This window comes from Chamaea fasciata, unplaced genomic scaffold, assembly GCF_029207755.1.
Source record: "Chamaea fasciata isolate MVZ Bird 193981 ecotype frontalis unplaced genomic scaffold, bChaFas1.0.hap1 SCAF_21, whole genome shotgun sequence".
NCBI lineage: Eukaryota > Metazoa > Chordata > Aves > Passeriformes > Sylviidae > Chamaea > Chamaea fasciata.
The window spans coordinates 4,907,177-4,925,371 of record NW_027094106.1 but is presented as its reverse complement, the minus strand read 5'-3'; the positions used below and the strand labels follow the sequence as shown (position 1 = coordinate 4,925,371).

At 48.4% G+C, this 18,195-nt stretch overlaps 1 protein-coding gene across 5 annotated transcripts; it reads right to left on the bottom strand.

Moving 5' to 3' along the window:
• Positions 1-278: 278 nt before the first annotated feature.
• Positions 279-18,185, bottom strand: ORAI2 (ORAI calcium release-activated calcium modulator 2). 5 transcript variants are annotated; one of them, XM_066201637.1, is made up of 4 exons: positions 16,083-18,185; positions 13,609-13,654; positions 10,658-10,898; positions 279-5,200 (listed from the first exon to the last, which is right to left on the bottom strand). In XM_066201637.1, the coding sequence occupies exons 3-4, from the start codon at positions 10,883-10,885 to the stop codon at positions 4,655-4,657; spliced, it is 774 nt and encodes a 257-aa protein (XP_066057734.1). In that variant the 5' UTR covers positions 10,886-10,898; positions 13,609-13,654; positions 16,083-18,185; the 3' UTR covers positions 279-4,654. The 5 variants fall into 5 exon arrangements, with proteins under 5 accessions (XP_066057734.1, XP_066057733.1, XP_066057736.1 ...); XM_066201636.1 differs by lacking the exon at positions 16,083-18,185 and adding an exon at positions 15,430-15,540; XM_066201639.1 differs by lacking the exon at positions 16,083-18,185 and adding an exon at positions 15,290-15,313.
• Between the last annotated feature and the right edge of the window lie 10 nt (positions 18,186-18,195).

Sequence of the window (18,195 nt, the reverse complement as noted above, 5' to 3'; positions counted from 1 at the left end):
TGTCCACTTAGCTAGTATTAACAGAAGACAAACTTTAATTGTCTTCCTGTTATAGGAGTTCCTTGTCTCCTTAACCTTCTTGTAAAACACGTGCCAAGACCCAGACCCTCATTAAAAGGAAGTGCATCTAATTGTTATCTCCTTGTGCATTGCAAAAGGAGAACGATAATATCTGAGCAAGTTTTTTTTCAAAAAGGCAGAACCCAAGTTAACCCATAGAGGATGCTGGAGGACTTGAGCTGCCTTTCAAGAAATCAGTCTGAAATCACCAGGAAGCATAAAACTGAGCAAGTTTATCCAGTTTCTCTCACACAGCTGGACAATAACTGAGATACATTCGTCGTTCTACATTAAATATTGTTCATGCAGAAGTAAAACAAGAATAGGCGAAGTTAAAATACAGATTTTTTTTTTTTCCCCCCCTCAGAACTCATGGCTGTCACACTTCTGGGCAGAAAGCAAGTTCCCAGCTGGACACACAGGGATTCAGGGAAATACTCCCCAAATCCAGCCAGTCAATTTTAATTACTGAACCTGCTTTGAGATGGCTGTAGAGAACCTGTCAGCTAATCAGAAAAATATCCCCCCTGGCCCAGCCGAACTTGATTGCAGCTTGAGGGAGTGTTGAGGAAGCTGTCTTAGAAGTTGATGCAATGAGATTTAAAAGATAAGGAATCTACAGCAGCGGGGAAACTCCAAGGCCTTTTGTTTGTTTGCTAGAAGGCAGGATAAGAAAAGAAAGCACATTGTGGAAGGCGGGAGGAGCACCTCCAACCCCCTGCCCAGCACAGGTAACCGCGAGGCAACGACCCGGGATTGCCCATCCCCAAATCCCAGAGCCAGGAAACGGAAGGATGTGGAAGGACAGGGAAGGATGTGGAAGGATGTTTTCTCTGCAGCTGCACCCACCCCGGTGCTCTCCAGAAACACTTCCAGGTATCTGAGCGCTTACGGCCGCCCTCCCTCTGCCCGGGAGGGCTCTCGCACCGTATCGCTTTCATCCGTCACATGCTCCAACCCAACATTGCTCCATCTCTCACGGTCACAAAGTCTCCCCGAGAGCCTCCTCTCCACTGAAACAGGGAGCCAGCCCTGCCCGGGGGCGATGTTAAAAATAGAGAGATCACGGAGTGAGAGCTGCCACTGAATACGGCAAAGGGAGAACCCGATCCTGCTCCCTCCAGCTCGCGGTCGTGCCCCGTCTTTACTCCTGCTAAGGAGAGAGGAATTGCCTCCTAACCAAGGCTGGTGCGCGGGACTGATACAAAAAGTTGTTGTTCCCCTGTCCTTAAGAGTTCCTTCCCTGCTTTAAGGTGAGCAGGCAGGGGCAGCGGCACTTTCCTGCTGGGCAAAAACTGGCCAAAAAAAAAAAAAAAATCCAGGGGAAGACTCAGGACTCTGAAGCAAGATCATGGCTGTCCCTGTGCTAAGCTCCAATGCAAAGACTGGAGAAATAGCTCAAACAAGGCAATAGCTGGTCCAGAGAGGCACAGCCCAAGGGGGCTGAGAATTAGGGCAGCAGCCACCCCAGACTGCAGCAGGCCAGAGCCCAAAGCTGGCACAGAAAGCCAAGGGAGATCCTCAAGACATATCCCCAGCTGAGGGGGGAACCCCTGGAAGAAGCATCTCCATGCAGGCATTGCAGGATTGCAGCCACACAAAACCTGGGACACTCCAAGAACGATAGACACCACAGGAATGACAGAGAGGTGACAGCACAGGACAGATGTGGCCAGGCACGGGCAGACAAACCCAGACGTGACACAGAGAGCTGCCAGCCCTGCTGGGACAGTGTGGAAAGGCTGGCTTGACTGATGGGAATCCTGCTGACAGCCACGGGGGCAGCAGCAGGAGCAAGGAGGATTTCCTGGTGCCGTAGCACAGAAACACCCAGCTGGACAACGACAACATTCCTGCTCCTTCCCTTATGGATGAACTCCCGTGGCTGGTACCACAGGTAACATTTCTGCAACACAAGTCTGGACTCAACTGTGGTGAAAATGTAAATAAATTGCAGGAAGAGAGGCAGGAGCAAGAAAAGCAAGTGATGTTGTTGGGAAGGCAGAGGAGTTACAGCATGAAGGTGGATGGGTAACCTTGGGAATCAAAAATACCCCCAATGAGCTTCTCATGGAAGGGAGAACTTAGTGCCCGGAGAGACACAAGAAACAAAGCTGCAAGCAAAGACAGAAAGCACGTTATTATTCTGTTCTAGGAGCATTTGCCCTTGGGACACCATCCCAAACTGTACCTCAGACTCGACCCTGGAGTAAGGTGGTCCCACTCCAGTCACAGATATGCTGCCTTGAGATTGATCTTGAATGCAATCCCACCCAAGACTAAATGAATTATTCTACAAAATCAAAGCACAGTTTCTGCTGCCTTTCTCAATTTGCTGAAGTTTATTATATCCGCAAAAAATTAAATGAATGATGCAAGCTGCATTGCTTTTGCACGGGGAGAGGGTTTTAAAAAAGATATTGCAAAAACGGTGCAATACTTTCCTTGACAGCCTTCTGAGCCTCTCAGCACACAAGGTCCTACTATTACTGATGTTAAAGGAGAGTGCAAAGTACAGATGAGAGATTCAGCCCATCTGCTCTGGCTCTGGCCTCTCAACAGAAATTCTGTTGGTAGAGGAGCCAACACATGTAGCACTTGGCACAAAACTCCACTCTGATTCTGTTGTATAAACCTTTTGATTTTTATTATGGTAAAAAGAGGAGGGAGAGAGGGCAGAGTCCTGGGGAGTTCATGTGAATTTCAGGACCACCCCACTTCCTGGAGGACACTCCTTGTTTTTTGCATATGCACATGAGTACAGATTAGCCATTTAGCACACAAAGACGATTTTCTTTGCTGCACATCAGCCAATATGGTACATGCCAACTGCAGCAAGAACAGCAGATGAAAGCCACAGACACAGTGCTAAGCAACTTGTTCAGCAATGCTCACATTCACATGTAAACAAGGGAGATGAGAGCTGGTTTCCCAACGCCCTCGCCAGAGAGGAATATTGGGATAGTCTCACCCTGCTGCCCTGGGGTTTGTGTGTACTCTCCCTTCTGGGAAGCTGACATGTAATACACTGCCACTGGAGCCCTCAAATCCCAGTGGGATAAGGGCCCAGGGTTAAATAGAACGTTATAAACATCCTCAACGATTACAGAAACCTATAAGGCCTCGGAGACTCTGAAACTGCAGTTTTAGAGTGCAGAGGAGGAAACCAGCACAGGATCAGGGCCAAGAAAATGTGCTTATGCTTCTTGCAGCCCTGTGTGTCAGAAAGCCTGACTTTCCCTTAAAAGAGCTGATGGTTGCAAAACACTCTTCTCTCCACAAAGTTATCAAAAATCATAAAATCGGGTGGTTTTTTTACAGAAGTTTTCACCCACGAGGATGCTGTGGAATTTACAAGCTTCCCTTGCTAAGCAACACAGACATGCAAGTGTCATTGTCTCAGCTGCTGAAAAAAGAAATGAGCTCAAAGGAAAGGGATAGCTGTTTAATGGCACACAGCATTCCTGCCAGATCCAGCTCCATCAGGCTCGCCAGGACAGCTCCAGGTTCCACCAGAGGAGTTGTCTGCTTTGGTAGAGAGGGAGAAGGGAAGCATTCATTTCTGACAGAAAAATGCTACAGTCAATTAAATAAAGAAAAAGAAAAAAAACCCCAAAACCGCAAATGATGAAATAACACAGGACTGGGCTTGCTCTCTCCAGCAAACCAGGCAAAAGGCATCACAGCAATGCACAAATGAAGAAGACACAGTGGCAGATTTCTACAATACTTGCTGTCACTACTTTACCTCCTTGAAACTTGCTTTGTTAGTCCTTCAAAGTCTTGTCTCATTAAATTCCCTGTCACTGTTCCGTTTTAAGAACGTCCTTGTTAAAACTAAAACACCTGTAAGCCTTCCCTGGGCACTCTTGCCTCTTATTGGGAAAAAACACATGATCTTGGCACTTACTCAAACTAAGGTGACAGATGCTGCTGAAGAAAGTACGAGAAAACCTCCCAGCCTCCTGCAATTCAAAATTCTACATCCCAAGCTGTAAAAATAGAGTAAATAATAGCAAGAAAAGAACATAAAAGCTAAGGCTGTTTTCTTTCTGTTTATGTATTTATGGAATACTTGCTTTGGAACAATGGTGATCAACATTCTCAGTTTCTGTTGTGCTTTCCTGGATGTCCTTGAGTCAGCTGCAGGTACCCACAATAATCAGCTCTGCTCTAGGAATGAGCTGTCAGTTAGTTGTGGCTGCGCTGACAGCCAGGGAGTTCTGACATGTAAGACAGGTCCTACACACACACATACACAGAGGTTTTTTGGGACAGCCGATGCAGTTTCACTTTTGGTAATGGAATATTGCAATTGTAAAAAATACAGATTTTTGGCTACCAATGTTAAGGTAGATAAAGTTTTGACCTTGAACACCACGGCAGTGTCAACTTAAGTACCAAGTGTGTGGGACCAGAACCAGGGCAGAGCCCCCAGCACGTGGAACAGCACAAGAACCCACAGCTAGAAATGGCAGGCAAGTAGCATTTACAGATTTAAGCCTCAAGAAAATCCATTTCTGGTGCTTCTCACCAAGCAGCAGACCAGGTATTTTATCTTGCTCTTTGCTCTCTGAGCTGTGTGCAGGCTCTGTCACACCACCTGCATGCCTCTGTCATGCCCATCTAGCTGCACTTTCAGTTTGTGGAGCTCCTCGATCTCCCGGTTGTGCCGCTCTGTTTTGTGCCGCACCAAGGAGCGGTAGAAGTGGATGGTGAAGACGACAAAAATCAGACCCACAGGGACCATGATGATGGTGGACACCAGTGCTGACTGCCACCCTGCGTGGCTGCTGGGCTTCTCCACGTTGGTGGTCTCGTTTTTCAGGATGGAGCCCACTGGCAGGAATTTTATCCAGCACAGGAGCACGACTTCGGCAAGGAAAAGGAGGATTCCCAGGACAGTGGAGAAGCCCCAGGCCAGCTCGATGTAGGGGTGCATGCGCTCGTGGGGGGACTCGCTGATGGAGTTCAGGTTGTGGATGTTGCTCACGGCCTCCACGTTGGGCAGGATGCAGGTGCTGATGAGGAGGGCAAAGAGGTGAACGGCCACCAGCACCGTAGTGCAGGCGCTGAAGGCAATCAGCAGCATCTGGGGGTACTTGTACTGCACCTCCAGCTGCACCTCCACCATGGCGACCTGGGGAAGGAACAAAGAGCTTGTCAACACCTGCTGGCTTTCCTCTTCTCAAGGCTTTCAGCCAGGAAAGCATCTTGATTCAGGAAGAACACCTAAGGCCAAGTACACACTCCAGAGCTTTTTGGAATAGCAGCCCTGACGGATCACTGCTGTCACCCACAAGGATGCATGCGCCGCCTGTGCTGCGGCCCTTCTGAGACTGTGGTTTTCTCAAAAAACTTCTCTCCTTGCCACCACGAGCCACAGGAACTGCCCCAAACCCAGCACACAACAGAAGGAGCTCATTAGATGCCACGTGGTGCTGCGAGGCAGCTAACAGCCTGCTATAACCCACCATCACACCCTCCACTGCCACTCCTTCCTTGCAGCTGCAGCGCAGGAAGTTTCAGCTTCAGGCGTGTAAAGAAAAGCAAAACCAAGCAGCTCCTCTGGCCAGTGTCCAGACAGGTTTCACTACCCACCATGGGAAGCACACAAGCCACTTTATAGCTTAAGTTAGCCCATAGTTAAAATAACTGCCTTCTATTCTCAGAACGGTTTACGTTTGTTCTCATTACAAATATGCCCAGATAAATAACTTTTAAGTTATTTATATCCTCAAATTTCTCCCTTGAGAGGCAATAACTTAGTGATACACCCAGCAGAAGTGGACAGCTACTGGTTTATGGGTGTGCTCAGTAACTCAGGAGTCTCCTTCCCAAAACAAGAGCTATCACACAGCAGGTCTCTAAAGCTATTTTTACTTTAATCAAATAAAGCTTAAGAAGCAGAACGTGTGCAAGAGAGCAGGAGGCTCCTTTGAGATCAGAACTGGAGTCCTGTTAACTGGTTCAGCATAAGAATCTTTACAATTACTTAAGCTACCTGTGAAGCAAACCAGTACTTCTGTGTGGTGGCACCCCTGAAAGGACTGAACAAACCTTCTGCTAAGAAAATACATGAAAGCAGTGGATAAGACTATCAAACATTCCTCTCTAGCAGCTGGCTTGGATCTGTAGCTGCACTTCATGATTTGCGGAGAAATTAAGTCTCTTGGCAGTAAGGAAAACCTCTGGTGATTCCAGCTGACCTCCTGTCCAGCACAGCACTGCTTACTGGAAAGAAGCCCCTCTAAAGAACATCATTAGAAGGCAAAGTTTCAAATCTGCACTCGGTTCTGGGACACAGAAGGATTTTGCAGAACTGACTCATGATTATGTTATCAAGACTTCATATGAGACTCCCCTGAGCAGCCATTTCAGGCTCTGTATAATCACCTGCACCACTTGCTCTGGTATTACTTGTTCATAATATTATTTAGGCACTGGAAGATTAGGGGTATGCTCATGTTGTCCCTGCTGGAAGCCCTGAAAACGATTAAAGGGAATGGAAACCAGCTGGCATGACTGCTGCCCTACCTACATTTGCTCTGAAACCCATTAGATCACAGTCAAGTCTCAACACACTTACCAGCAAACAAGATAAAACATGTGTGGAAAATGGTCAATCTCTACAAGTCTGGATTTTATAGCTTCATCAACTATTTAAGACATTAGAGACACCATAAATCCTGTGATGGTTCTTGGGCATTCCCAGCCTTCTGCTCTGATCATGAACATGTCGGGGTTTTACCTTTGTTTGTTTTTATTAGCTCCTGGTTGTAGTTTACAGTAGTTCTTGTATAGCAGAGAAAATCCTAACACAGGACTGGCATCACTATCAATTGCAAGGTCAATTTAATTAGAACAGATTTCCCGTTGCCTTGTGTATGCTCCCTTTGCAGTTCCCCTTCTATTGATTTGGGAGGGAGGAGATCAGATTTATTCTCTGCTTCACTGTACCATGAATTTGTACAGCACTGTGGTTGCCAGTCACGCCCCATCAGCCAGGAAAACCTGCAGGTACATTGTTCATTATGGGGTGCTGTTAATACCCAGAGACACAGCTGAATGGGAATTGTACCTGCATGTCCAATTTATAGCTTGATATTAAAGCTGAAAGCCTGGCTGATGTCAACATATCAATTTCTGCTTGTTATCCTTCACATGAGTAGCACTTTTCAGCTAATTGGATGTTTCCTCCCAGACTAACCTATTCCCCAGGGCGAGCTTCAGCTGTGCAATGTGATGAATTTTTAACACTGACTGATGGCTCAGTAAGAGGTATTTCAGTGAAAAACACCAACAATCCAGATAGGGCAGCAAGGCAGAAAAACAGTTCGTTTTAACCCAAACAAGTACTGAGAAGGTGAGTGAGCTCTTATTGCTTTACCCAGCACAGGCTGTCATGTCATTCCCTGACCGGGATAAGAGAAAGAGGACAAGCTGACATAACCCATTTAAAAATCATTAAAAATGCTGCCTAGCCTGTAAAACTATTAATATGTCATGTTTGATACAATTATACTCTTCCATGTAATACCCCTCTTTATTTTAACCTCTTCCTAGAAGCAACTTTGCGAGGCTGAGCTCTCCGCCAAGCCATGGAATATTTCAGCACAGGATTAGTTTTAAGCTTGAGAATAACCTAGCTGAACTCCACAATTGCAGGATCAAGGGCTCACAACATTTTAGAATTAAACTGCAATTAAATTACATGCAATGATGGTGGGGTTTAGACCAGTACAGCTCAGACTGGCCACAACAAAGATATTATTCATCTTGAGAAATTTAGACCAGGACAGATAATATCAAGCAAAAGGATGACAAATGGCTTAACATAAACCATGACACATTCTCACAGATGGTTTGGCAGACTGTAAAAACAATAACTCCAGTAGATCTGTCAGGGTTTTTGTTTTGGTTTTGTTTTTTTTAATCAAACACATATCCTGTAGCAATTAGATAAGTATTGAGAAGATGGATTAGCAGTAATAGCTCTTATTTCCATCAGGAAAATTATTAAGGAGGTTTCCTAAGCTCCCTCTAAATTTCCTTTATTTGCAGCCTCCTCAGGGCAGATGCAGCTGCCCTACAGTCCACCTCCAAGGAGACCTGGCACTGGAATGACCCACATCCTCCTGACCTGCCTCAGTGCTCTGCCAGAAATACCAGGGATGGTAACGAGGAAGGTTTGCATTATTCTGCAGCCTGTCCAGAAGGAGCTGGATCAGAGCCATGGGCTGTTGGTGAAATATCCAACAGCTCACAATAATTTCAGCCAATATGGAGCTAGCTTGAATCAAACACACCAACAGGGAAGTAAATAAAGCAATAGCCAAGCCCTGGATGACATTTGTTTACATAGTTAAACGCAGGCTTTGGGGAAACTTTAATAGAATCCTTCAGACTGGAAAACACCTTTAGGATCACAGAATCCAACCACTACACCAGCACTGCCAAGTCCACCACTAAACCATGGCCCTAAGTGCCACGTCTACACATATTTATCTCTAAATAACTTCTCTTCTTTCATCAATAGCCAAAGAGGTGCTCTTACTAGAGAGTAAACATCCGTGTACTGAATTCCTGCCTACCAGTGGAGAAATAACCCAGGAGGAACAAACACCTCAGCTTTCCAATCAGCTGGGGAAAAAGCTTGCTAATAAAAAAAAACCAAAAAAAAACAAAAAACAAAAAAAAAAAAAAAAACCAACAAAAAAACCCAAAAAACCCCAACAAAACCTGATTGCAAGAGATTTTATTTCTCAGTTACTGATTTCAAGTCTATTTCTTACGTTAGGCTGGTGAGCATAATTAACACTACTTACACCTATGTATATTCAACTGCACTTTAAACAGTTCAAAGAGAATGCAAAACCAGTGGTTAATTTTGTGTGTTTGCCAAGGACTTTCAGCAACTTTCAGCTGTGAGAGCTGAGAAAGCCTGCTTTGTTTTCAGAGATGTGGTTCAGCCCTGCAGTGTGGGTGGGCTGCAGGCCCCTGAGTCTCAGTGGTGCCAGTGACAGCACACCCCAGCAGGGACACCTTGTGTGACCACGCTTGTAGATCAGTCCCCAACAATACAAAATGTTAATTTAATAATCGTGTGAAGGACAATAGTCACAATGGAACTCCAGCAACCAGAGGCACACATGTGAGAGGCTTTTTGGAGAAAGAAAACTCCTGTGTGAGAGAAGTCTACAGGAGAGCACCCAGCTTTCTCAAAGAGGAGAGACCTTCTGCCCCTGCAGCACACAAGCTTGGTTACAAACCAAGACAGACTTTGAGAAAAGCTTTTAAGGGCATCCTTTGCACACAGCCAGTGAGTGGAGAGTTGAGAAATGCTTTTAAGGGCATCTTTTGCACACAGCTAGTGAGTGGAGAGTAATGAGCACCCTGTCTCCACTCCAGCCCGCTCCCACTGAAGCTCCCGCCTGCAGCTTTCCAGCTTCACTTTGGGTGACCAACTTCATCATCCCAGGCTGTTGTAATGTTACAGATGATTCATGATCTGGGGGGCTGGGGGAGGAAAAAGCAGCGGAAAAAGCTAAAATAAAACAAAAAAGGCAATCTGGAAAGTTCCTGAGTTGTGTCTTTCCCTCCCAGCTTGTAAGCTGCAGGATGAAACATCTTCACATCATGTCCCATGACATCCAGGCGCTGCCCTCTGCCCCTCTGCTGACAGACCTCGGGACCAACCAGACCTGCCCACTTCCTGAACAGGAAACCTCCCCCAAACTGGTTTCAATTGTCACTCCCAGTAAGCAAAAGCCGATGGGAGATAAAGGGGCTCACACTGACACAGCATGGTGGTGTTTTAACACACCACTCAGACAGGCCTGAGCACTGGACCGCTGACTGTCTCAGTCTTGTTTATTTGCTCACTTCTGACACGGTTCTGACCTATGCAAATCACTTCCAAATAACACCCAAGTGCTGCACAGCAGAAAGCAAGCACCAGGGATCACTTCCAATAGGCAGCACTGACAAAAATATACCAGGTTTGGCTCCCTGCAGGCTGCAGAGCCCTCTGACACCAGGTCTGAGGCTCAGGGCCCTTCTCACACCTCAGTGGTAGAACACGATCTCCCCGATCGCGCTATGCAAACTTCACTTTGGCAGACTGTGACCAAACCTCCACCTTATTTTAGACACTGTGACCTGAGAAAACACGCAGAGAAATTAAAATAACGTTCAGGACCACAGCAACCACAGGGGCCTGAAAATGCTCCACACCCAAGAGCAGCCTGCATGAGGGCAGCCAGCACCAGACAGCCTCGGGGCCAAAGGAGGTCCTGGATTGTTTAGCAATGCTGCTGGAGCACTCAGGATCACTCGCAGGTAGGGGATTAGTATTTTTAAAGGGCTGACTTGGGAATGTGTGGGTTGGCTGTTAGACAGCTCATGTATCCCTGCTGCAGTGAGAGAGCCAGCCTCAAAATTTGCAGCAGCTGCCAAACAGAAGCCCCCAGGTAGATGCCTCTTGTCTCTTCAGGAGACAACTCCCTGCTTCTTCCCAGGAGGAAAACACTGATTAATAGTTGACTTGAACCAACCCAAAAACCTTCACAGTTCAAAAAGCTATAAAACACATTACCATTGCAAATCCAGAGAGGAGAGCAGAGGTTCTGCTGGAGGCTTTCAGTTTAGCTCGGCTCAGGTACAGTTTTCTCCAGGAAAGGGCTTGAACAGAGTGGTGGTTGGACGTGACCAATTCCAGATAACTGCGCCGGACCCAGTCCCGATAATCCATGCCCTTTGTGCCAGGCTCAGAGCAGCAAGCAGGAGTGGAAGGATCCACGGGAACGTTTAATTCAGAGCTCATGATGAGAGAAATGCTGAGGGAACAAAACAGTCATGCTCAAGAGGGGGTGGTGGACAGGATGAACATCAACTACTGGAAAAGCTGCAATTGAACAAGTTTGCCCTTGGTGAGTGGAAAACGATGGACCAAATAACATGAAACTTGGAAGACAGAACTCCATAATTGCCAAAACGACCACGAGAACCAGAAAAGATTACAAAGGTACACCCGGGAACTATTCCAACAGGAATTCAGAAAAGCTGCACAGCATCTGGATTTTCATTTCAGAGCAGGCACCTCAACTTTGCCCTTTAATTCCTTCTCGCTCATAAAAATTTGTTTTACATAAATACACTTGGTCCTCATCTTATCTTGGTTTTGAGTTGACAGTTCATTTCCCAGGGCATCATGCTCCAAATGCATCTCCCTAGAGTACCAAACACCAGTTCAGGGAGTCACTTTTTGCTCTTCCTTTCTTTGTAACCATTCCTCCTGGGTTACAATGTGGGGTGTAACCAAACTGTGTATTCTACTCCCATCCACATTATTCCTGATGAACTGTTAATGGCCCCTTGCAGGAGCTGCCCAGTGCACACCCGACCCCCCAGGCTGCAAGCTGGCTGTTAGGTAAGGGAAGGAGGCAAAGCCTGCATGGCAGGGTGGTGTTTCTTTGTCTTCACAAATTAACTCAGCCGCGATAAATACACCCAGCCCACGGGGGTCATCCCTGCCAATGGGCCATAATGGCTCAACGGCAGCTGTAACGACCCAGGCCATAATATCCTGTGACTCATAGGGTCACATCATTCCACTGTGAAATTCCCCGCTCTGGGGGAGGTACTGAACCTTCCTGCCTGAATCTGACTGAATGTTAGAGGACCAGACCATCCACAGGACCACTGCAACCATCACTTCAACAGCACTGCAACCACCCTGACCAGCACGGGCCAGGTTGTGTTCTGACTTTGTGGGTTTAAGCCAGTTTTTCTGTATCATTGCATCTTTCGTAATCTTTCCATTAAATCGTAACTCCGATCTGAAGTCTGTCTCAAGGTATTTGTGTGGGGTTTAATCTCTCCCCCGGGTTTACTTTCAAACCAGCACACCAGTTTTTCTCAGTTAAAGCAGTGCCCATCAAAGCTCAGTTTAGATGAGCACAGTTCTCCCCCAATAACGACAGAGCTGAACGCTGTGTAGGGTTAATAAATCAACTTCCCAAGCTTTTGCAGTGGGAAATTAAATTTACTGAGCTGCTCACACACTGTTCATCAGCCACATTTGATCAAGAATCCTGTTCCATTACTTCCTGACTCTGAGCAGAGGGAAAGGAAAAAGCAATTCCAAGGGGGAAAACAAGCTACTTCCAGGAAATTCCATCATCTTCAGATTCAAGGGATTACACTGAGAGATGTATGACAGCAGCAAGAGTTATTTCAGGTGGTGGAAGTCTTACAGATCATGTCCCCAGGCTGCTGCCAAATGGCTCTGGTGATCCCCAGACACAGAACAACACCCACAAAATGTTTTGTGCAAAATTTCTCAACTCTCACAGACATCTGAAACTAACCCAGCCTTTGAAAGAACGGAAAACACGATTCCTTGTTTAATCCCTTCACTCACAACTCCACCACTGAGCGCTGTGGTGGTGGCAGAGACACCAGAGCTGCACCTTCTGGCTATGAAACACTCACCAGCTCCCAGGAGGAGATGCTGCCCAGAATCACACCTGGTGTGGCACTAATTAGCCCCAGCACCACCTCTCAAGGTCACAGGCACCTTACAGCCCTACCCAGCTGCCCAGGTACAGGGGCCACATGGGGACAGCTAATAAAGCCATGACTGCTGGGAGACTTGGAGAAGTGGCAAAGATCAAAAGGACACCAACTGCCCACGACTCTGAATGCTGTTACTAAAAGGGAAGGAAGCTGTTCCAGGCACAATAACAAAGAATAGCAAATAAAGCACTACAGGTCCTCCTGAACACGGGGGGTTTTTAGGTTCCAGTCCCCTCAGACATAACAAGGATGGCAGCACAGGATGATTCCCGGGCAGGTTTTGAAAAAGCCCTTATTACAGCCCCTGGAACACTCCAGGAAGGCTCCTGACCCGCTCAGGAATTTTCAAAATATTTAGAAGTAACAAAACAACCCACCCCAAACAAACAAACAAAAAAGAAAGGCATACTAGAACATTCATGCTATAATAAAAACAAGAAGAGAAACAATAACAGGGACAAACCTTCCTGCTTGATCCGTGTTTCCAGAAAAGGCAAGAATCTCCTATTTTACAGAATTAAAAAAGCCTCCTGGGAGGACTGGAGGAAGAAACAATCTGTGAGCAGCAAAATGATGTAGCTGTTTCCTGTGACAACATCCTGTGCGGATCCTGCAATGTATAGCGTGGAGTGAATGCACTCCCTTTGTCCCCAGCTGGGACAGTGATGGCCTCTACTGTGCCGTTTATTTCCATAAAATACTTAGGAACTTTGTATGTAAGAAACTTTGACCCCTGGGACAAATTCCATTAAAAAGACAAATGAATACAGAGGTTACAGAGAGAGGGCAAGAGAACCCAATCACATCTGCTTCTTCTCTTAGAAAAATAAGCTAAAAATACCACAAGGCTGAATTTTCTCTCTGGAGCAGCTCAAGAGATGTTCTCAAATAAGTAAACAGCTTCAGAACGAAATCCATAAACACAAATGTAACCCAAACAAGCAAGCAGTACCCGGAAGTCAAACTCACCTTGCTGGCTATGGACATGGAGGGACTGGGTGGAGGGCTCCAAGGGCTGAAACACAAGACCAAAGAAGCATTTTACATGCACTGTAGCTGCGGCAGTTTTACTCTGGAAATACTTCACAGCCTGTCATCTGCATCAGGGGAGGCTTATTCTGGAGATTTCACCTTCCTGCCTTGCAAAGTTAAAGGTTTAAGATACTTGTTCTTACAGAAATAACTATCCTACAGGGTTTGACTGCACAGGGCTGTTGAGTTCTGGATGGGGAATGAGGAATTCTCCAGGAGACCTTTTCCTCAGGCAGCCCTGGCAAAGTCCATCCCAGCTGTGTCTTCACTCACTTCCACTGCACCACCGACGCCTCTGACCCCACTTCATCTCGCACTGGGAGGACACAAAGCTCTCTGTGATTGCTCCCTTATGTTGATTTTCTTAACCTGCCAAGTGCTGTCCTTTGGAAAAGGGAAAGCCTTTGCCTCCTCACATCTCAGTGCACGTGTGGGGTTTTCTCCACAGCTGGGAACGAAGCCAGCACCACCAGGGCCGAGCTGAGTGGATCCCCCTCCTACCACTGCCGTGCTCAGTCGCCCACAAAGCTCTGTCTCTGCAGCACTGGCAGCTCCTCTGCCTGGTTTTGGAATGCCAGCCCCCTCCTCAGTCCCACATTTCTGCCCCAAACCCCCAGACTGATCTGTGAGTTTGTGCCAGTTCCTTCCTTCCCTGTCTAACATTGTTCAAGCCTCTGCAGGCCGTGGCTAAGCCAAATCCCAAGCCCTGTTACTCCACCCCGATGAGCTCAAGCCATCTTTGCCATGGGAAATCCCTTCTTATGTTCTCTTCTGGCTTGGGACTCCTCCCAGCAGCACTCCTGAGGTGTCCGAGTACCCAGGCGGGGTGTGAACACCCCACAGCTGTGACCACCCTTGTGGCAGCAGGGGATCAGCTCCCAGGCAGGATGTGATCCCCTGGTCCCACCACCACAGCTGGGATCCTCCTCGCAGGGCACCTCCTTCCAGCCACCCTCAGCACACCCTGGGCAGGAGGTGATCTCACACAGCGAGGATCTCCCCTCCAACAGCAGCCTCACACAGGCGACCCCTCAAGCCAGGATGAGACCCACTCCCAGCGAGCACCTTGCCCTCCAAAGGCAACCTGGAAAAGAGGACCTTTCCTAGGCAGGAAACCTCCTACCACTGCATCCTGATCCAGCATCCCAAGGATCCTCCACAACTCCTCACCCCCTCGATCCCGTGTTCCAAAAGCACCCTGGGCCAGGGTTTTCCCTGCACCGTACGCTGGAAGTGTCTCCCGTACAGCGCTCCAGCGAGAGCATTCCTGTGCGGATATATCCCGCGGGAGCTGCCCAGCCTTCTGCATCACATGGCACCTCCACAGCACCGCCGGACACGACGGGACCCCCTTCTCTGCCCACAGCGGAACCTTCCCATTCACCCTCTCCCTCCAGGTGTAGGGGATTGTGCACAGTTAGGCAGGATGAGGCGCGCATCCCACCACCAACATCCCGGCACGGGATTCCTCCTGGCCGGGCAGGACGAGGCGCGTTCCCCCCACATCGCCCCGGGCAGGGGAATCCCTGCTCAGGCAGGATAAAAACAACTCCCCCCAGCACCCCAGGCAGGATGAGACCCCTCCTCCCGGAGCCCCGCGGGCAAGAGATGCTCCCACCTCTGCAGGACGAGCCCGTCTCCCCCCAAACACGCCTGAGGGGATGCCGCCCGCTGCCCCAGAGCGCGGGCCCCGCTGGGGATGAGCCCCCTGCGGGCGGGATGCGGCCCCGGGAGCGGCGGGGGCGGGCCGTGTCTCACCGCGCTGCTGTCCGGGAGCCGTGCCGGGAGCGCCGGGAGAGGGACCGGGAGCGGAGCAGGAGAGGGATCGGGATCCGGAGAGGGAGCGGGAGCCGGAGCCGCCTCCGCCGCTGCCACGGCAACGCCGGGCACCGGCCACGTGACCCGCAGGAAACGGGGGGCCGCGCCGCCACGCCCCCGCACGTGACCGCCCGCTCATTGGCCTGTGCGCGGGATGACCACGCCTCCTCGGCGGCGGGGGCGGGGCCTGGGGACGCGACCCCCGCCCTACAGCAGCCGGCGACCCCCGCCCCTTCCGGGGAACCGGGGCCGCGCTCGCCCCTTGCGCCCACGGGGGAGCCGCTTGCGGGGTCCCGGGGTCTCACCAAACGGGGATGGACTCAGCGGTTACAGGGAAAGGGCATCCCCTCGGCACGGAGCCGTTCCCGCAGCGCTCGGGGGTCCCGCTGTGAACATGCGTCTGTAGGGGAAAAAAAATGTCTGCGGAGCCCTAAAGTCGCAGTCGGGCTGAAACCCACCCACTGGTAAAGATGTTAGCGGGTCTGGACATTGCGTTATCTCTAAATCTTGCCACAGAGAAGGTATCGGTGCAATGGGATGCAAACGTGCTTTTATTACAATTATTAATTATACAGCAAAAAGTCGCCACTTACATAAGTCAAAAGGCAGCGCTGCTCTGCCTCCGCCGGGCTGAACCTCCTCCGGCTGAGCACTGGCTCCCTGCGAATCTCGACTGCTATCTCCCTGCACTCCTCCGCTATTGACTCAGCAGGAAATCCTGTATAAACCCATCAAAAGGATAGGGACAGCCTTATGGGAAAGAGAGGGAGTTCCTTCCCTGGAAATGAGATAAAGAAAATGCCGAAAGGCAGCACAATGGGTCAGCTTTATCACAGGGTAATCCCATCTTCCTGAATTCCATCCTGCCTGGGGGAGGGAACAAAGGAAAACAATTCTTAAAAAACTAATAAAGAGACAGATACATGTTATCCTGAGTGTGCTTTTCACCTCTGAGAGCAGGAATGCCCCTGCTCGGTTTCCGCACAAACACTGCTGCCTCTCGGGGTCCCACATTTGCACAAACACATGTAGAAATGGAACAGAGCAAACTTTAGCCCTTGAGGGTTAATCTCCATCGAAGAAAGGAGAGGGATTCCTCTAGAAAAGAACCCAGAGCACGAATTTAGTGTAAGCAGGTCGAACTCCTTGGCAGTTTCAAGCCTGTAAGTTATTACTGCTTTGTTGGTGCCGCATTTGGAATAGGAAGCAGTTGTAGTGTTGTTCCTGATTTTACTATGCACGGGAACACTTCCCCTTTTTTACTCCATGGATGATATTCTCCCCATTTTGAGGTCACACAGTATTTGCATTTTATTCTAAATGAAGAAACATCCCTTGAAACCTCCCTTTGAAGTGCTTTGTATTCTCAACGAGCTCGTACTGCCACAAACAACCACAACACGGCAGAGTGTTTATGGGAATTCACAGCTACACCTACCAAAAGCAGCTCCTACTGCTACACTCAGCCACCCCGGCGAGACAGAGCGTGAGGCAGATGCCACCTTCACCAACTTGCTCTCTTCGCTGTTTATGGATTTCACCTACAAACTCAGCATTCCCAGAAAACACAGCATGAATAATTCAGCGTGGGCGTCTTAGGGAGGCAGGATGAGGCCACACAACCTGAATTTGTTCAATCACCAAGACAAACTCGAGTTCACCTTCCTCATGGCTGAGGGAAGCATGTCCTCACTCAGCAGCATCTGCTGTGCTTAATGCAGAACAGCACTTACTCAGCTCAAAGGCCTGACAAGCTCAGAGGCAGAACATCTTCATTTGTGAGACTCTCAGTTCTTCTCTGCCCATAAAAAAACCCTCATGTTTTTGTGGCTCATCTTACAACACGGTATCCACAGGGTTTGCCTTGCCCAAAGAGGGATTCATGTGAAGCAATGCTCATAACTGATCTCTCCACAGAGAAAATGCACCTGAATGAAACACTGCCACAACTTGCAGCACCTGCCCCTGTGGACACTGAGCAGAAAACAGTTCCATGCAGATCTCTAACCTGGGGGGCAGTGAGGATATGGACCTGGCAGGTCACAAGTTATCCAGCTCTGAAGCCCTTGGATATGTACAGGGGAACTAAACACAAACATCACTTACACTTGGTCACATCTGCTTCCTGCCTACCACGGTAATACCATGGAGAAGCCATTACATAAAGCCAGCTCAGACAAAATGCAGGATTTCTGGCAGCACTATTCAACAAAGGCAAAATCTAAAAAGAGATTCTCCCTTTTTACTGTTTTTGCTTAAAATAATTTGGCATTAACCAAGGCTTGAGAAGAAGTAGCACCGCATTCTGGATGCAAGGCTCTGGGATGAGCATGTCTGAAAGCCAGCAGGCACTTCTAATTAAAGATACACCGAAGAGACAGAAACCAGAGTTACAAGTAAAACCACCACTGCATATGCTTTAAGCACCAATAAGTAAATATATAGAGAGATATTATGATTCCTACCGGGGAATCCAAAGTGCAAAGCAGAGCGCTCAAGCAGAGAGAAAGGCAGGTGTCATTACAGGAAGCTGAGCACAAGCAAGATGATTCCATTCCAAGCCTTTCTGCCACAGGATTCAGAGGCTTTACACACAATCTTTGGGAAAAGATATTGTTCCAATTCAAAAGCAAAACGTAAGTGACATGCAGCTAACACCTTTTTCCACATTTTCACATGTGCCACATCACTTGATCTCTTTGTCCC

Excerpts from the sequence above, each read along its gene's own strand:
- ORAI2 (XM_066201637.1), bottom strand. The coding sequence starts at position 10,885 with ATGAGCTCTGAATTAAACGTTCCCGTGGATCCTTCCACTCCTGCTTGC. Across the intron at positions 5,201-10,657 it reads TCCTCTCTGGATTTGCAATG|GTCGCCATGGTGGAGGTGCA; the intron begins GTAATGTGTTTT and ends TTCCTTCCCCAG.